The following is a 17690-nucleotide window of genomic DNA, read 5'->3' on the forward strand; positions in this document are numbered from 1 at the left end:
TAATTGCAATTTTTTACTTGTTTTAAATTAAATGAAAAAGTGATTCTGGTCAATGGGGACATATTTGGCTCTCATCTAGCCCACTCCCCATAAAAACACTATAGAAATAAAGATTTCTATAGTTTCTGTGTTTTATAATCCAAAGACACATGGATCTTTCAATTTATTGGTTTTAAATGCAAAAAGTATGTTTCGTTTTCGCTTAGATAATAAATAAATAAAACTAAAGGACTAATCTCGTAGCGCTTTGGCCTCGTGAGACCACGTTCCTCTGTTCAATTGGTGATGTTATTTGATGATAAATAAATAATATGTATAAAAAAAAAAGAAAAAAAAAGAGAGACCACGTTCCTCTCTCTCCACCTGCAGGGGGCGCCAGCGCGAGGGGAACCTTTTACAGTTTTGTTTCCACTCGGGTCACTTACGAAGTGACACTTCCTTATACATCCGGGTCGGAGGTTACAACGCACACGTGAAAGCTGAAGAAAACAGGCACACCGGTAGCGGACTGCAGCCGCTTTATATACAGGTATGGATAAAAATAAAACCATTTGTGTTGTTTTGTGTAGCTGTTGTGAAGACGCTTCCCGCTGCGTGCGTGTTTGTGTGTCCGTACATGGCATGCACAGAGACTATGTAAACAGCAGCATAGCAGCATGGACCCAGAGGACTCACTTCATTACAGATAAACATGGCCAGTGTGTGTCCTCCTCTGTCCTGCTGAGCGTGACAGACTGAGACCTGGCCTAGACACACCGCGGTCAAACCATAGACTGTAAAAAAAAAAAAAAAAAAAAAAGGGTCAAACACAGTCCGGGTCCAGGTCTTGAGCATCACGGCGGTCAGCTCATTTCACAGCCTCTGGGCTAAATTGCTGAGGGTGCGTTCAGGGACCAAAAGCCTCTATCATAGTACAGTATTGTGATTTATGTTGTAATTTAGCCTACTGTAGAACAATGTGCAGGCATGTGTTGTTACTTGTATGGGCTGCAAACGTGCTGAAGAATTTTGTAAATGACATGAGAGTAATCAGTTTCTGGCTTTTAAAAAAATAAAATAAAAATTGAACCAAAAATATTCTCAAAATAATTTTACTTTGTCATCAGAATCAGAATCAAGAACAGACTTACTGCCAGGTAGCCTATTTAGCTGCAAGGAATTTGCTTTAGTTATTGGTGACAGGCAATGTTGACACATAATAGCACAAGACACAAATGCAGAATATGATATGTATGACAAATATTCAAATGTAAAGAAAATGTACAAAAATACATAACAATGAAAGTAGGCATTATATTCAACCTCCGGCCAGAGGGGAGCATCTCTGACCCTTTGTGTTCAGGGTGGGAGGGGTCAGCCACAACTAAACATGTGGTGATGGAGGAGGTGAGGATGGATTCAATGACAGCTGAGTAGAATCCATCCCCATTATGCATCTTTGAGAATATGGACAAATATGCCTACTCAAATCTATGATGCCTTACTGTCAAAGGGTCTGAATAATTTCTGAGATTGTATCAGGGTGGGGTGGGGAGCAGTTCACCTTGTGCTGACTACCTGCTGCTGCTGTTACAATGATATCTTGTGTGTTTTTGTTCTCCAGTGGACAGGATGGACGGGAAGGTGAAGGAACAGAAGCGACATCAGCAGAAGCACAGCGGGCCCAAGGCGGAGAGGAAGAAGTTCAGGAAGCAGGGAGGCTCCACAGAGCAGGATGAACGCAAACGCAACCCCAAAGCGTTCGCGGTTCAGTCTGCGGTCCGCATGGCCAAGACCTTCCACAGGTCAGTACTGCACATGGTGGAACATCAAACTCTGTACCACTTATTAATGAGTCTGATGTAAGAACAGTCAAGAGCACTGTAATGAACACCAGGGCTGGGCCAAGCCTCCATGGAGCACTAAGCAAAAAAAATTTTTGGGTCCCTCTATTACTGCCAATAATACTGATTATTGATCATTTACACACCTGCCACACACTTATTTCATTTTTCTAATCTGTCATTATGAATCATCATCATCCTAGCCTGGCATGTTTTCACAACTTGTCCATGACAGTGTTTTGGAGTTGTTGGATTGTGTATTTGATGAGTTTGATGGGGGAAACCAAGAAATCCCATTAGCCTCCGTAGCGCAGCTCTGAGCAGCTTGCGGCTCTGCTCCGCCGTTCTAAAAATAGCTTGCACCGACAATTAAAGGTAACGAACCTACTCCTATGACTATAGGGATTATGGCAATGGGCCAATTTGACAAAATGTTGAACTATCCCTTTAATATTTAAAATGATATAGTAATAAGTGGGATACTGAGTGTCGTTTAGGCCTACTAAAAGTAACAAAATAAACCAGTAGATAATGCATTTACTGAAAACACTTATTTTTGGTTTTAAATAAACTGCAACAGCGATGTGCAACAACAACAATTAAGGGTTTTTGTAATTACGCAGGATTTCTCGAGGGATCGACAGAAGTTACGCACTACAGATTTAAAAAAGTGAATTGCTCTTTAAGGCCGCAGGTGCTTAGTTCATTTATGCCTTGAGCAGGCTTTGATAAACACAAACGGGAGAAATCAAAGAAAGAAACAATGTGAAACTAGAATGGCAACTCTCCTGAGGAAAAAATGCCCTCTCTCACTATATTGAGGGAAGTATTTAAAACCTCCTTGATCTAAATTTAACAGTTTCTCACTCATCCATCATCCATCCATCTTGGTGCAAATCCAATCAGCAGTTTTTGTGGGAAGAAAAAACTTAACCTCATGTGTTTTTTCCTCAGGGCTCAGGACATAAAGGCTAAAAAGCATCACATCCCCCATGTGGACCGGACTCCTTTGGAACCTCCTCCAATTGTGATTGTAGTTGTCGGGCCCCCCAAGGTGGGAAAAAGCACACTTATCCGCTGCCTGATCAAAAACTTTACCCGACAGAAGCTGGGGGACATCTGTGGACCTGTCACCATCGTCTCCGGTGAGTTGGGCTGATGATTTCTTAGTAGGTACTAGAAGGCAACATGACCCACTTCCATCAGTCCGCTGCACCATTAACTGTTAGTGGTTTTACATATTATTTTTGTTTCCATTAGTTTTAAATATTGTACTCTGTGCAAATTGTTAATGCTTATTTTGAGAGCTTTTTCCCAACACCTTACATATGTTAAGGCTTCAATAATAGGAACTTTTCTGCCTCTGATTAGACCTGACACTAGACACATGGCAGGAATAAGAGAACAGAGACATAGAATGGTTTTCTATTCCGTCCGTTTGTCTGGGCACCATTTAAATATTTTATGATTATGTTACAACAATCTGTTTGTAGTTATGTACTTTTGTCTCCCCCCTCTGGTTGTGATAGTAATTACACAAACACTGTTGACACCCGTCTGGCCTCAGTCCTTTCTCTTCACCTCTGATAAACCAATTGTTACTGGCTGACCTAAGTGCTAAGATTTAAAACTCTGATGTGTTGTGATATGTACAGAGCTGAACCTGGAGCTGATGAGTGGATATTAATTTAAATGTAAAAGCCCTGTTTTAATAAGTGGCTGCTGTTTATTTCCTCAGGAAAGAAGCGTCGCCTCACTTTCATGGAGTGTAACAACGACATTAACACTATGATTGACCTCGCAAAAGTGGCTGACCTGGTAAGTTTTTCAATTCACAGTAAACAAGTTCATGTAATAAATGTATGAAGAAGCTGAGAATGAGAATTTAAGCAGTTTTGTATGATAAAACACATTTATTTATTTATTTTCTAATCAGTGTCAGAGATGTTAATGTGACTAGGTGACGATGTTGTGCTGTAGATGAAGCTCCAGACTTTTGTAAACAAAGTGAGTTGCTTGAAGGATGAATAAAGCATAATGAAAAAGGCTCACCGTGTTTCTGCCTCTCCAGGTTTTGATGCTGATCGATGCCAGCTTCGGCTTCGAGATGGAGACGTTTGAGTTTCTCAACATCTGTCAGGTGCATGGCTTCCCTCGTATCATGGGCGTGCTGACTCATCTGGACTCATTCAAGAACAACAAGACGCTGAGGAAGACGAAGAAAAACCTCAAGCATCGCTTCTGGACAGAAGTCTACCAGGTAAAACCACACACTCACAGCCTCTCTGCTGTAAAGCTGCTCCTTGTGCTCGTGTTCACCATCCTGTACAATGAAACAGTAGTTTTACATATGTATGTGTTTTGTGTTTGAACCTGTCAGGGGGCCAAGCTCTTCTATCTGTCTGGGATGGTGTATGGTGAATACCAGATTCAGGAGGTGAAGAACCTGGGCCGCTTCATCTCTGTCATGAAGTTCCGTCCTCTGGTGTGGCAGACCTCCCATCCCTATGTGTTGGTGGACCGGTGAGTGTTGCCCTGGACACACTCTGCTGGGATGGATGACACATAGGACATTTTTATAAAAAGCATAATTGTAGAATTAAAGCTCCAATAGTGGCCAGTGACTGTCGGCTACATTATGTTATTGCACCAAATCTGCAAACATGAGCTAAGGCCTTTCTTACTTGACCTCATTTATGAACTATAATTGGCTATGATATAACAAAGAAAATTAATTGTCCACCCCTGGTTTAAAATCTTTTTCCCTCCAATGTTTTCTTTTTAGTTTTAAATTAGCACTCTGTTTATGCAGTTTTGGTCTTTCACATCAACAAAGATGCTGATCCATTACAGGAAATCACACACACATGTAAACTGGAGTGAAGGATAAAATGTATAAAGGAAAAATGGCTCCATTTCCACACCTGAACCTAAGTGTTAGAGACCAGGTCCTACATTTAACAAAAAGGCTTTGTACACAATACAGCAATATATACAGGTACATACATTTTCAAGGCTGTGATCAATTTTCAAATGTTTATTATTTATAAAAGTTATAAAAACAAAGAAATCAATAAAGAAACGGTGAAACAAATCGATCAAGAAACAATCAAAGAAATTGGTGTGATGTCAGTCAGACATCAGATGTCAGTCATGACACACACAAAGTGAGTTGAGTTGACTAGTTGATTAGTCTGCTTCTTCATCCGTCTCACAGTATCTCATAACAAATGCATTCCATCATATGACAGAGAAGCGTGACGTTAAATAAAATAAATACAATAAGACTATAGCCTCATGTAAATGTAACACACATTGCACAGCATACACAACAAGGGAGACAACCATTTAACTACGTAGTTAAGATGAATAAAGTTTATACATATTTAATCCTTTTTCCAACACTAAAGACAGCATTTTCAGATCAAGCCTCTGGAAAAGTCAAATAGAGTATGAGATAAAGTTGTTCTTTTACAACAATGTCATTTTTGTGCATGGACTGAAAACCAATTAATCAGCTGATGAATTGCCTATTGTCTATAGAAAGCTTCTCCTGCTCCAAACTGTCGTTATCAGACATCAGTCGACCTCTACTTCGTACCCAGTTGATTGATTTTTTTTTTTTTTCAATGTTCTCTCTGCATTGTCACAGTATGGAGGACTTGACTGACCCTGAGATGCTGAGAACAGACCCAAAGTGTGACCGCACTGTGTCACTCTACGGCTACCTCAGAGGGACATATTTGAAAAACAAAGGCCAGGTTCACATCCCAGGTAAAGAAGCGAGTGCTGATTAAAAGCTCTGTGCGTTTCTTGGTGAGTGTGTGTGTGTGTGAGATATGTTGTGTGTTGTATTCTCTCCAGGTGTGGGAGACTTTCAGGTGGCGGACGTGAACTTCCTGCCGGACCCGTGCGCTCTGCCGGACGCTCAGAAGAAGAGAGCGCTGAACGAGAAGGAGCGCCTGCTCTACGCGCCCATGGCCGGGGTCGGGGGCGTCGTGTATGACAAAGACGCTGTGTACATCGACGTTCCTGCTAGCCATGTGAAGCAGCAGCAGGTGTGTGTGTGTATGTGTGTGTGTGTCCTCTACATCAGATCAGTCAGGGTTTTTTGTAAAAAACCTGCAGTTTGAGGCAGTATTCACCTGCTTAAAGTTTGTCCATGTACATCAGTGTTGGGTATGTTACTTTTAAGAAGTATTTATTTAGTTATAGTTACTAGATACTTTACCCAAAAAGAAACTGCGTTAGTAACTGAGTTACTACATTTTTAAAGTAACTAACCAGGAAAAGTAACTGTTGCGTTAGTTCTTAACCTCCCTAACCTCTTGTTTATATGGAACTAACCAACTCGCAACTAACCAATGCACAGGCAGACTCTGTGACGCGCTGTATCACTCCGCCTGTTTGGATCAGCGGTGTGTGGAAGAGGTGAGAGTGATACAGTGTGTCGTGGAGGAATACTGAGTGAGTTGGTTAGTTCCAGATGAACAGCTTTTTTCGGACTAGTTGATGGACTGAAAAAATGTGTATATAACATTTATAACTTTATAACTTTAACGGGTGTATCATTATATTGTGACGGGACTTCTCAAGTCAAGAAACAGGGCATTTTATAGTCATTAAAGGTAAAAGTGTTATAACGGGGGAAACCGTAACTTTTCTTGTTACTGGAAAAAGTAGCGCCGTTAGTTATTCCCATCACTGATGTACACTTCATGAAGTGTTGTTGTACCTGTGGGTCACATATTCTCCATCTGGCGCAGGAGGAGGTGCGTCCCACCACAGAACTGGTCCAGTCTCTCATCGACACGCACGCCACCCTGGATGCAAAGATGGCTGCCAGTAAAGTGTCTCTGTTCAGCGGCTCAGGCACTCTGGACCCCACAGACATCGACGAGCAGAGCGAGTAAGTCGCCGCACAGCCCCAGTCTCTCTCTGCTTTTTGCACAACTCCAGTCAATAGTGACGTTAAACAGTTAGTTTATACATTTTGTATCCCGGTTAAAGCCACAGATGAGGGGAAAACCACACAATGGGGAACAGAGATGTCTAAACACTTCTTTTGTTTGTGTCAGAGAGAAGCAGGGTCTCCAAGAGAAGCGGGTCTGGGATCCCAACACGCAGAGAGAGAGGAGGGCGGTGGTCTTCACTGGAGAGGAAGGGGAGGCGGAAGAGGATGACGGCGAAGATGATGATGATGAGGATGAGGAAGTCGGTAGTGATGACAGTGACCAGGAGGAGGAAGAGGAAGAGGAGGAGGAGGAGGAGGAGGAGGAGGAGGAGGAGGAGGAGGACGGGGATAACATTTCTACGTTCCTCAAAGACATCAGAGACAAATGTGAAGGGACAGCGAAGAAGGCACCGGACAGCACTCCGCCAGTAAAGAAACAGAAACTAGAGGGGAAGAAAGGAGAAGTGATCGCTGAGGTGCCGGTGTTCGCTGACAGTGAAGACGACCTGGAGATGAGTGAGGAAGAGGAGGAGGAGAAGGGGGAGGGGGAGGGCGGGAGAGCAGGAGACTCCGGACACTGCTCTGAGGAGGACGAGGAAGACAGTGAGGACGAAGAAGAAGAAGATGATGATGATGAAGAGGGGTCTGACGATGAATCCATGGAGGAAGATGAAGATGAATCTGCAGTGAAGGGAGACATGGCGAGCGAGAGCGAGGAAGAGGAAGAGCAGGGTGAGTTTAACCTGACTGAGTTTGTATTTAATCAGTTTTTTATTCAGTTCATGTCTCTACTGACACCTGTCCACTGTGTGTCTGAGGAAGGGTTTGTTTATTGAGGATGTTAATTAAAGGGATAGTTCAACATTTTGGCAAATTGGCCCATTGCCATAATCCCTATAGTTTTAGGAGTAGGTTCGTTACCTTTAATTGATACGTATGCGTTCCCGTCTGCAGCAGTTTTTCGGCAAGCATTTGCCTCGTGTATTTGATGAGTTGATGAGGGAAAACTAAGAAATTCCATGAGCCTCCATAGCGTAGCTCTGAGCTGCTCGCAGCTCTGCTCCGCCGTTCTGAAAATAGCTTGCACCGACAATTAAATGTAATAAACCTACTCCTAAAACTATAGAGATTATGGCAATGGGCCAATTTGCCAAAATGTTGAACTATCCCTTTAAGTGAAACAGAGCAGATTATTTTGGATCGGTGATGTAAGGCCTGAACTGATAACACAACAAATTTAGCCACAAATATCCCAAAATAACATTTTAGCTATAGTTTTCTGATCATGAGCTATGTGATGCTGAAGGTCCTTCCTCCTGTTTCCATCCTCAGGTGCTCTAAGGTGGAAAGAGGATCTGCAGAGGAAAGCATCGGAGGCGTTTCTACGGCAACAAGAAGCTGCCCCCAATTTGAGAAAACTGGTTTATGGTTCAGGTAACTGATGTCCTTTTTTTTTTTTACTTTAACACAGGATTCATATTATCATTTCAGAGACATAGATTTGTATTAATTTACACACAAATATTTATATGAAAGAAGGATCGTTTAAAGTAGTTGAAGTGTACATTAGCAGGTTTTTACTGTTTTGTCCACCCCAGTTATTCTCCTTTGAGAGCAGGTTAAAAGACAGAAACTCCTCTCTGTATAATGCAGTACAGATCAGCAGCATCACAGCATCACAGCACACAGCCTCTGAAATGATGAGACAGTTCACATAAGAGCTGGGTGTAAGTTTTAGTTTTGCTCTTGTTTTTCAGTTGTGGAGGCAGGTGATTCGGAGGAGGATGAGGAGGAGCTGGGGGGGCTGTTTCGAGTCAGTCGCCCTCAGACGAGCAAAAGGTTCAAGGCCAACGCCGTGGACTGCTCCCGCTTCAACCCCGACACCTCCCACAACTGGGACCTGGAGGAGGTAGGGCTGCTTCTAATATTCTAATAATAATCACTTTTTTTTTCATTCAAGAGGTTGAGATAAAATAATGATTTGTCTCAATGTATCTGTCAGATGTTAGACTCCATCAGAGACTGCTTTGTGACGGGGAAGTGGGAGGAAGACCAGGATGCAGCCACACGCCTGAAGGAGGATGGTAAGAGGAGGATCTCTGAACTTTAGACTCATTTTCTCGGGGCCTTTGAGGATCTGCTCTACATTCAATATTGACTTAACAATTTGGATGTGAGACATTTAGTTTGGAGCAAAAACTGTGTAGCATAAAATCCTTTAGATGGGAGCCCCAACTTTGTTTCTGCACACAACCTTGCAGCATCAGAAGTAAAAATCCATGCTTTGTTTTGATCTATCCAGAGGAGCTGTATGGAGACTTTGAGGATCTGGAAACCGGAGAAGTCCACAAGGGTCAGAGTGGGCAGAAGGAGCAGGCTGAGGTATGTCCAAGATCAAGATAACTTTCCCCTGTCTCACTGATTTAGTGTAGTTTGTTTGTTTCCTTTCCTAAATGTACATGGTGCAAGGGATATACAAGTATTTCACACTAGTTTCAGGAGGATGGCAGCTCTCCTGTGGTTTACACGGCTCTGCCAGTGATTTCCAATGAAACAGTGACTAAGCACTTTTTAAGCTGCAATCCACCGTTTGAGGATTGGCAATATAATCCCCCTCAAGCTTAAAGTCAAAATCCGCTCTTCCTCAGTCGGGTGAGATTTCATCTCGTGCACTTTATCATCAGCAGAATAGCGAGGAGGATGACGACGATGACGATGAGGAAGCTGAGGAGAGTCTGGTGAAGGTGGACGATGACGAGGTCCAGAAGAACAAGCGCCTGGAGAAGAAACGCAGACTGAAGGAGAGATTCAATGCAGAATATGACGACGGAGACGCCACGTACTTCGATGACCTGAAGGAGGAGATGCAGAAGCAGGCTGAGGTAGACTATCCTAAAATATCACCCACCCTACACTGGAATATAGTTATAGTTTCTTTTTTTTTCCATTTTATGATTTCTTAGTTTCTATGATCTTATTTTTTTTAGTGTATAATTTCATCCTATATGTGTTTGTATGTCTTGTCTCTCAGCTGAACAGGGCTGAGTTTGAGGACGTGGACGATGAGACCAGAGTGCAGTACGAAGGCTTCCGGCCGGGAATGTACGTCAGATTAGAAATCCCCTCTGTCCCCTGTGAATTTGTCACCAACTTCGATCCCCATTACCCCATCATCCTCGGAGGCCTCGGCTCCAGTGAAGGCAACGTAGGATACCTGCAGGTATGTGTGCAGTGGTTCACGCACGACCGACCGACAGCATTTACGTAACGTTTTTAACATCTGTCAGATCATTATTCTGGCTCTGGACCACAGCTGGTTCACTCTCGCTGCTCTCATATTGTTGCTTTCAGCTGTTTTCACACACACAGCTGTAAAAAGCCACTGTCCACTACCTGCTACCAGAGAACAGTAGACAGACACCAGAGAGCAGCTGGTGAATGTGGTGGAGCATTTAGCAGCTAAAGAGCCTGATAATAACTCCACATGATGATCATGTTGCTCTGTAACAGCTGCATGTGGAAGTAATCTAGACAGATTAAAAAGGCACTTCTGTATTTCTGTGTAATTAACATGATTAAGTTCATTAAAGGGATAGTTCAACATTTTGGCAAATTGGCCCATTGCCATAATCCCTATAGTTTTAGGAGTAGGTTCGTTACCTTTAATTGTCGGTGCAAGCTATTTTTAGAACGGCGGAGCAGAGCCGCAAGCTGCTCAGAGCTATGCTATGGAAGCTAATGGGATTTCTTGGTTTCCCTCATCAAACTCATCAAATACACAATCCAACAACTCCAAAACGCTCTCGTGGACAAGTTGTGACCTGCACATTCACCACGCTATGAGATAATAATGGAACGTTACGAGACAGAGTTGTTTTAGAGGTAAATTCATGCAAAATCCTGTCGGGGGCAGTTTTTCAGCAAGCAGTCTCTGCATTTGCCATCTGTCTGTGTTGAGACCAATCAATTGAGGATCTTGCAGCGTTAACAGCGTTTTGCTGAACGATGCACAGTGTTTCCCTTTGGACACAGCAGAGACAGAAACACAAATATACTAAAAACACTGTAGCTGTGGACAATGTCCACTTGGCTGAAGCCTTGAAGCTGAAGCTGAGAGAACAGCAGGAATAACACCACATGTGAATTTTGTTCCTCATCATCTCCATTGAAAAAGCTTCAGGAGGTGATGTGCTTGTGAATGTTGTTGTGGGAAAACCCACCACCTGGCAGTGTTTACTTCAGTGATCCTGGGATCAAACCCCACTGTGTTCAGGCAGATGTCTCTGATTATCTTAACTCCTTATCAACCAAACTCATGTCAGGCGTAATGTATAGTATTTGTGTGTGTGTGTTAGATGCGGCTGAAGAAACACCGCTGGTACAAGCGCATCCTGAAGACGCGGGACCCCCTCATCCTGTCCCTGGGCTGGAGGCGCTTCCAGACCATCCCCCTCTACCACATCGAGGATCACAACGGACGCCACCGCCTGCTCAAGTACACACCAGAGCACATGCACTGTGGAGCCTCCATCTGGGGTGAGACACGGCTAAAGAGCTGCCGACTGCTGGTGTATGAATGACTTTATTTTTACATGCACAGTAAGACATTATTCTGATCAGCAGATGGCCAAATGTGAAGGTAGTCCATATTGACAGCCAGAAGATATTGAGAGATTATTATTATTATTATAGGAAACAGTCAATTTATTTTCACATGAGCGACCTTTATACGCAGATTAGAGCCAAGACAGAGGCCACACTGGTTTTTCAACTGGTCTATCAATGTCTATGCAAATATATATGGTATCAAAAGCCACAGTGAGATCTAGACAAGGCACGGCAGCTTTATTTATACAGCACATTTCATACCAAGGGGCAACTCAAAATAGTAAAAATTGGAAACATTAAACAATTAAAAGCAAGACAAAAAAGAATACAAGAAAGTACAGGAAAAAGAGAGAAAAAAATATATAATAAAATTAAATAAAATAGAGCATAAAATATGAGTTTGCAGCATGAAATATTGATTTGTATTAAAACAATTAAGTAGGAGAAACAGATGTGGAATATGGGATGGAGGTACAGAGAGGATTATGGGTCTTAGAATCTCACAGAATAAGCAACTAGGTCCAACATCAACTCTCCCAAGTCATCTAAATATAGCCAGGAAGGTGATCTAGAGCACTACACTGTGGAATGGTAGAGGATGAAATGATCATAGATATTGATATGGGATGTCAATACATTTTGAAATGTATCCATAGATTTACAAAGAGCTCACAGAGGTTTTGCAGAGGTAAAACAGATAGAAGAGTGTGTGTCTCCCGTTAGAGCTCGTGCAGAGTGTATTTAAAGACGGCCCTGTTCAGAGGTGCAGAGAATGGGAGGAGGGAGCGGGGGCCTGATTTATCACCGCCGACTGACCACTGCAGCAGAGGAGGCTCTGCCTGAAATGCAACATCCGCGGAAAGAGTAGAATCTGCATCACTGTTAAATCTCACACACACATACACACAGTGAGAGAGGCTACAGAGGGAACACAGACAGATGAGAATAATTGTTGTCTTTCAGTAGTAGTTTAGGCGATGAAAACACTTTGATTACAGCAGGGAAAAAATGTAAAAAAGATGTGTTTAACATCACTCTCGAGTGGCTCTTCATTTTCACATGATTTAATTTGTGTTTCCCTGCAAATCAGATGAACTGCGACTGAACCCATATATGCAGTGTTTGAGGTGCTCATGTACAGTGACTGTTTTTAAACAGTGTTAATAAGTAATCTGAGACCTGTGATTCATTACAATTGACTCCATAAAACAAATGGAGTCATTTCTCACTCTGTAATTAGCCTTTCTCCAACACTGTTGAGAAAGTCTTTGAAGAAACGTTTCTGTCTAAAATGATCCTCTCCATGTTAATCACCTTTTATTCTGTCTCCCTCATTGAAGGTCCCATCACTCCACAGGGCACCGGCTTCCTGGCGGTGCAGGCGGTAGCAGGGACCAGAGTGAGTCTCAAATCTTTAAGTTTAAATCTGTGTCATCACATTTGTTACATTCAGTTAAAATATTATAGATTATGATATGGAAATTACACTAGTGTTTAAATCCCAGATGTAGTAACCTAAAAATCCAGTAATGTATGAAGTATTCTCATGGTCCTAATTTATGGGTCAGTGACAAGATGTAACTTAATGTCAAGTGGTGTAACTGGTATCTTTTCATAAAAATCTAACTGTACACAAGAAAATAAATCTGGCTCAAATGTGGAATAAATGTAATTCACTTAAGCAATGCAACACTATGTAATAAATGTCACATAATTGGTCATGCAATATTTAGGGGGGGGAAAATGTGTTTTTAGGATATGTCCTGCGCAATATTGCCAAAATGCATTGACATTTAAATAAGGAAATACAGCAAAAAAGTATTTCAATTTAATGTTTTCAGAAGAAAGTATACTTTTTTTCATAAGTACGCTTTCATCCACTGTACGTGGGTCAAATATTTAATTTTTTTTTTTGTGGTTACACCATTTGACATTTTCAGGGGCATTCAGTCTGAATTTTGATAAAAAGATGCAAATATAATTTCAAATGACATAAAACCAACATGAATACAAATGCACATTTTAACAAATCTGATGCTTTTAATACATTTTTTAAAAGATATTTCTGAATTGCTTATCTTGCTAACCATGTGTTTGGTGTAAATCAATTCCTGTTTTCTCTCTCCAGGCTAATTTCCGTATTGCAGCCACAGGTGTGGTCCTGGATCTGGATAAATCTGTGACTGTAGTGAAGAAGCTCAAACTCATCGGTTACCCCTACAAGATCTTTAAGAACACAAGCTTCGTTAAGGTAAGGAAAACTGCAGCCATTAGGTACAAATCTGTGAGTGTCACCATGAAGTTGTTGTGTCTCCCATCAGAGAAATGTATCTTGAGTTTAAGGAACCATCACATAAAGACAGAAATACCACTATAAAAGCATTTTCGATAAATCGAGCCATCTCACAAAATAACCAAACACACTTTTCATCTTTATGTGTGGCGTGGGAGGCAGCAGGGTTTTGGTTGTTGGAGCTGAATTTGAAAAGCCGGTGGAGCATCACGGCGTGAAGAGGCAGAATTAATCACACTACCAACAAGTACCTCCATTGACCTCTCCCTCTGCTCACAGGGCATGTTCAACACCGTGCTGGAGGTGGCCAAATTTGAAGGTGCTTCTGTGCGAACAGTGTCAGGAGTCAGAGGTCAGATCAAGAAGGCCTTGTCCGCGCCACCGGGAGCTTACAGAGCCACGTTTGAGGACCGCCTGCTCATGAGTGGTGAGCGCCTGTTTTACATTTCATAATAGGTTCCTGCACATTCTCAAGCTTTCAATCCCGTTGGTGATCCTAACATTCCAAACATACCAAATCTTTTTTTTTTAGTCAAATAAAGATACATAGAATTTTTGCATTTTATGTTTTATTGTATTATATTATACTAGAATATTAGTATTTGTATGATATATTTAGAATATTACCCATTTAAGTGCATACATGCATGGTGTAAAAAAGTATAAAACTGAGAAACTTAAAGCAGAAGTAAGTGGTCCGGTCGTTTTCGCTAATGCTGCGTTCCAGGCAGGCTTTTGAAATCGTAAATTACAGCTTCAAGTCACAACTTACGACTTTGTAGCGTTTCAGGCAACCCACTCGTGTTTCTCCGACCTGTTTTACCGGTGAAAGTCACTTTAACGGCCACTCGTAACTTCCGACCGGTGAAGTCGTACCAGATCGAACTGGTACGACTTCACGGTCGGAAAAATACGAGTTTCCTTGAACGCACCATAACAGTCCTCGTCCCTACGTCACCACATTCACGGCGTCCCTTGGCTGCACACACAGCCCTGCATGCCGTTCTCTCTCCTCATTGGATAAAAACTGTAGGATACGATAAATGTTTTCTCTTCGACTCAGAGCAGAGCAGAGGGACTGACAGACCCGTGTTTCAGTCCAAACACTCTATGTAAGTGATTGCTGTCGGAAGATATAACTATTTAAGACTTATATTAACACAAATATATCACTTACTTCTGCTTTAAGAAGTAGAATGCATTATGTTTAATGTGTATTTTATGTTATATTGTATGAAATTATAGAATATTAGTATTTGTATGACATATTTAGAATATTTCCCATAACTGAATAGTATGCATGGAAGTATAAATCTTTAGAAGTAGAAGGCATTATGTTTAATGTGTTGAAAGAATAACTGTAGCTGTGAATCTCAAGTACATGATAAGTCATTATTACATGACTGATTTGCAGTCTGACAATAACATCTGCATTTCCTGAAGTCGGTATGTGATGGCTTCATCTGCTGCTGTTGCTGTTTGACTTGTACAGTCACAGTGTACTGTGACTGATGTAGGAAAGGAGTCAAAAAGATTCTAGGAAAAAATGTTCCCATGTCTACGTCGACTTCAGATTCAACAAAACAGAGCGCTCCATCTGTTGGATTTAATTACCGCTCATCTTCGTCATGATTGTCTGTAATTTAGGGCCAACTGTGCAGAGGTGTAACAGTAATTAATCAAACAATGTCTGGCTGTGTGTTGATGTGTTTGTGTTGTGCGACTGTGTGCTGCAGACATCGTGTTCCTGCGCTCCTGGTATCCTGTGACCGTCCCTCAGCTCTACAACCCTGTCACCTCGCTGCTGCTGCCTGTTGGCCAGAAGGACAACTGGGAGGGCATGAGGACCCTGGGGCAGCTCAAACACGACCTGGGCGTCCGTAACAAACCCAACGCAGACTCTCTGTACAAGGTAGACTCAGTCTGGTGGATCTGTCAACTGCAGTTATAACAAAGACCTTTATAAATCCTAAACCCTGACTCAACACGTGAATATTTGTCCTCTTCTTCTCTCCAGCCGGTAGTACGAGCCCAGAGGCACTTCAACCGGCTCCACATCCCCAAGGAGCTGCAGAAGGCCCTGCCCTTCAAGAGCAAACCCAAACAGATGCAGGCCAGAGGAAAGACACCCAAAGACCTGCAGCGTCCCACTGTGATCCGAGAACCCCATGAGAAAAAGGTGTGCAGAACATCAACACCGTTGTTGTTTGTTCATACATTGTTTATAATCAATGATGGGAATAATGGCGTTACTAACAACACTACTTTTCTCAGTAACGAGTAATCAAAAAAGTTACTGTTTCCCCCATTATAACGCCCTTACAGTTACTGATGATAAAATTACTCGCTATTACTTGACTCAAGAAGTCCCGTCACAAAATAATAATACACCTGTTTAAGAGTATGCTTTATATACACATTTTGCTTCAGTCCATCAACTAGTTGGAAAAAAGCTATGTCGCCTGTGCGGAGCAATACTGAGTGAGATGGTTAGTTCTAGATAAACGGGAGGTTAGGGTAGAGGGTTAGGAGGGCGAGTCCAAGTAATTTGACATAGTTGAGCATTTTATGAAAAGGTAACGCAATAGTTACTTTTCCTGGGAATTAGTTTCTTTTATAATGTAGTAATTCAGTTACTAACTCAGCACTCACACTTATTGGGGAAAGTAACTAATAACTATGAACTAATTACTTTTTTAAAGTAACATAGGAACCCAAACAGTAGCAGGGCTATTTATAATGGAAAACAGATCTGACCATGTACAGGACAGATAGAAGTGCAATTTTGTTGTGGATTCATTCAACCACGAGATGACTTTGCACTGCTCTCTGCAGTAAAACTTGACCCTATTGTTTTTCTTGTCCCGTTCCTTTAGGTGGCGGCCCTGCTCCATGCTCTGACCTCAGTTCACCACCACAAGAGGAAGAAAGCCCACAAGGTGCAGCATGCCAAACACAAGGAGTTCCTGCAGCAGAAGGAGAAACAGGAGGAGGCCAAGCTGAAGAGACAGAAGGAGGCACGCAAAAAACTGTACCGTGCCATGGGCCAGGCGGACCAGAAGAAACAGAAGTCCAGTCTGAAGGGGGCGCAACAAGACGATTGATGCTCTGTGTCTGGATGAATGAGACAAACCTCCGTGTCTGTCTCTTTGGACTCCTAGCATGTTTTTTTTTTTGTAATTCTGGCAGGTTCATTTTTATATACTTTTCTTGATTTATTGAGATAAAGATTAACTGTAAAGAAAAAAGTGACTTTTGGAGCTTATTTTAATAAAGCATCATAATAATGAACACTGAACAGAACTGTGGTTTCGCTCCAGCAAGTTTCAACTGTGTATCTAGTGTCACTGATTGTGTTGGAGCTGTCAGATGTTATTTTATGAGTTATTTCTCTCCATTATCTCTCTCTCTCTCTCTCTGTAATCCCAGTAAAAAAACAAAAACAATTACTAACTACAGACAGCATCAACATTTAGCTTTGTGAATTTTATAAAATTTCTTCTCCAGCATCCGAGGTTTTCACTGAATTAATGGCACCTCTATGGTGTAAATACTACAAGACATAATCAGTGTAGTTTCAGTGTCCATGTTTTATTTGTCATAGGACAGTTGGATTTACAGTGTGTGTCTGTCTACTGAGACTGCTGACCTTTTAACACAAAATATTATTTGAGTATGGGAAAACCTCCTAATCCATGGACATTTATTCTCAGCCATCACTAATCACAGAGAGTGTCTTTACAATCAGAATCTCCTATTTTGATTATTTGTGACATTTTAAAAATACATTGCTGAGGACAGGGAAATGTATAAGGATATGTTATGCATATAGAACTCTGCACAGACTGTTTTTTTCTTGTCATTACAAGTAGCGTATACTGAGTAGCTGAATTATAAGGAGTAATACCTATTGTGGAAGAGGAATCTCACATGGAACAATCAATTTCTTTACACTAGATCTTTCTCTGTTGAAATTGAAAGCAAAACTTTAAATATTTTTAGACCTTTTTGG

The 17690-nt window shown here is 41.7% G+C and overlaps 1 protein-coding gene across 2 annotated transcripts; it reads left to right on the plus strand.

The window, feature by feature from the left end:
- The first annotated feature begins 435 nt into the window (after positions 1–435).
- Positions 436–17084, plus strand: bms1 (BMS1 ribosome biogenesis factor). Of its 2 annotated transcripts, none has more exons than XM_083993863.1 (23): positions 436–529; positions 1604–1784; positions 2778–2968; positions 3562–3641; positions 3895–4083; positions 4204–4346; positions 5476–5597; positions 5688–5881; positions 6590–6732; positions 6902–7509; positions 8110–8211; positions 8535–8686; positions 8780–8861; positions 9080–9159; positions 9462–9659; positions 9809–9997; positions 11133–11313; positions 12726–12784; positions 13514–13636; positions 13958–14105; positions 15415–15590; positions 15696–15857; positions 16555–17084. In XM_083993863.1, exons 2-23 carry the CDS (start codon positions 1612–1614, stop codon positions 16780–16782), a joined length of 3723 nt encoding a protein of 1240 aa, XP_083849989.1. In that variant the 5' UTR covers positions 436–529; positions 1604–1611; the 3' UTR covers positions 16783–17084. The 2 variants fall into 2 exon arrangements, with proteins under 2 accessions (XP_083849989.1, XP_083849990.1); XM_083993864.1 differs by having other exon boundaries at positions 9465–9659; positions 16555–17083.
- The last annotated feature ends 606 nt before the right edge of the window (positions 17085–17690 follow it).

This window comes from Trachurus trachurus (genome assembly GCF_905171665.1).
Source record: "Trachurus trachurus genome assembly, chromosome: 19".
Lineage (NCBI taxonomy): Eukaryota > Metazoa > Chordata > Actinopteri > Carangiformes > Carangidae > Trachurus > Trachurus trachurus.

Excerpts from the sequence above, each read along its gene's own strand:
- bms1 (XM_083993863.1), top strand. The coding sequence starts at position 1,612 with ATGGACGGGAAGGTGAAGGAACAGAAGCGACATCAGCAGAAGCACAGC. Across the intron at positions 4,347-5,475 it reads CCCTATGTGTTGGTGGACCG|TATGGAGGACTTGACTGACC; the intron begins GTGAGTGTTGCC and ends GCATTGTCACAG. Across the intron at positions 7,510-8,109 it reads CGAGGAAGAGGAAGAGCAGG|GTGCTCTAAGGTGGAAAGAG; the intron begins GTGAGTTTAACC and ends TTCCATCCTCAG.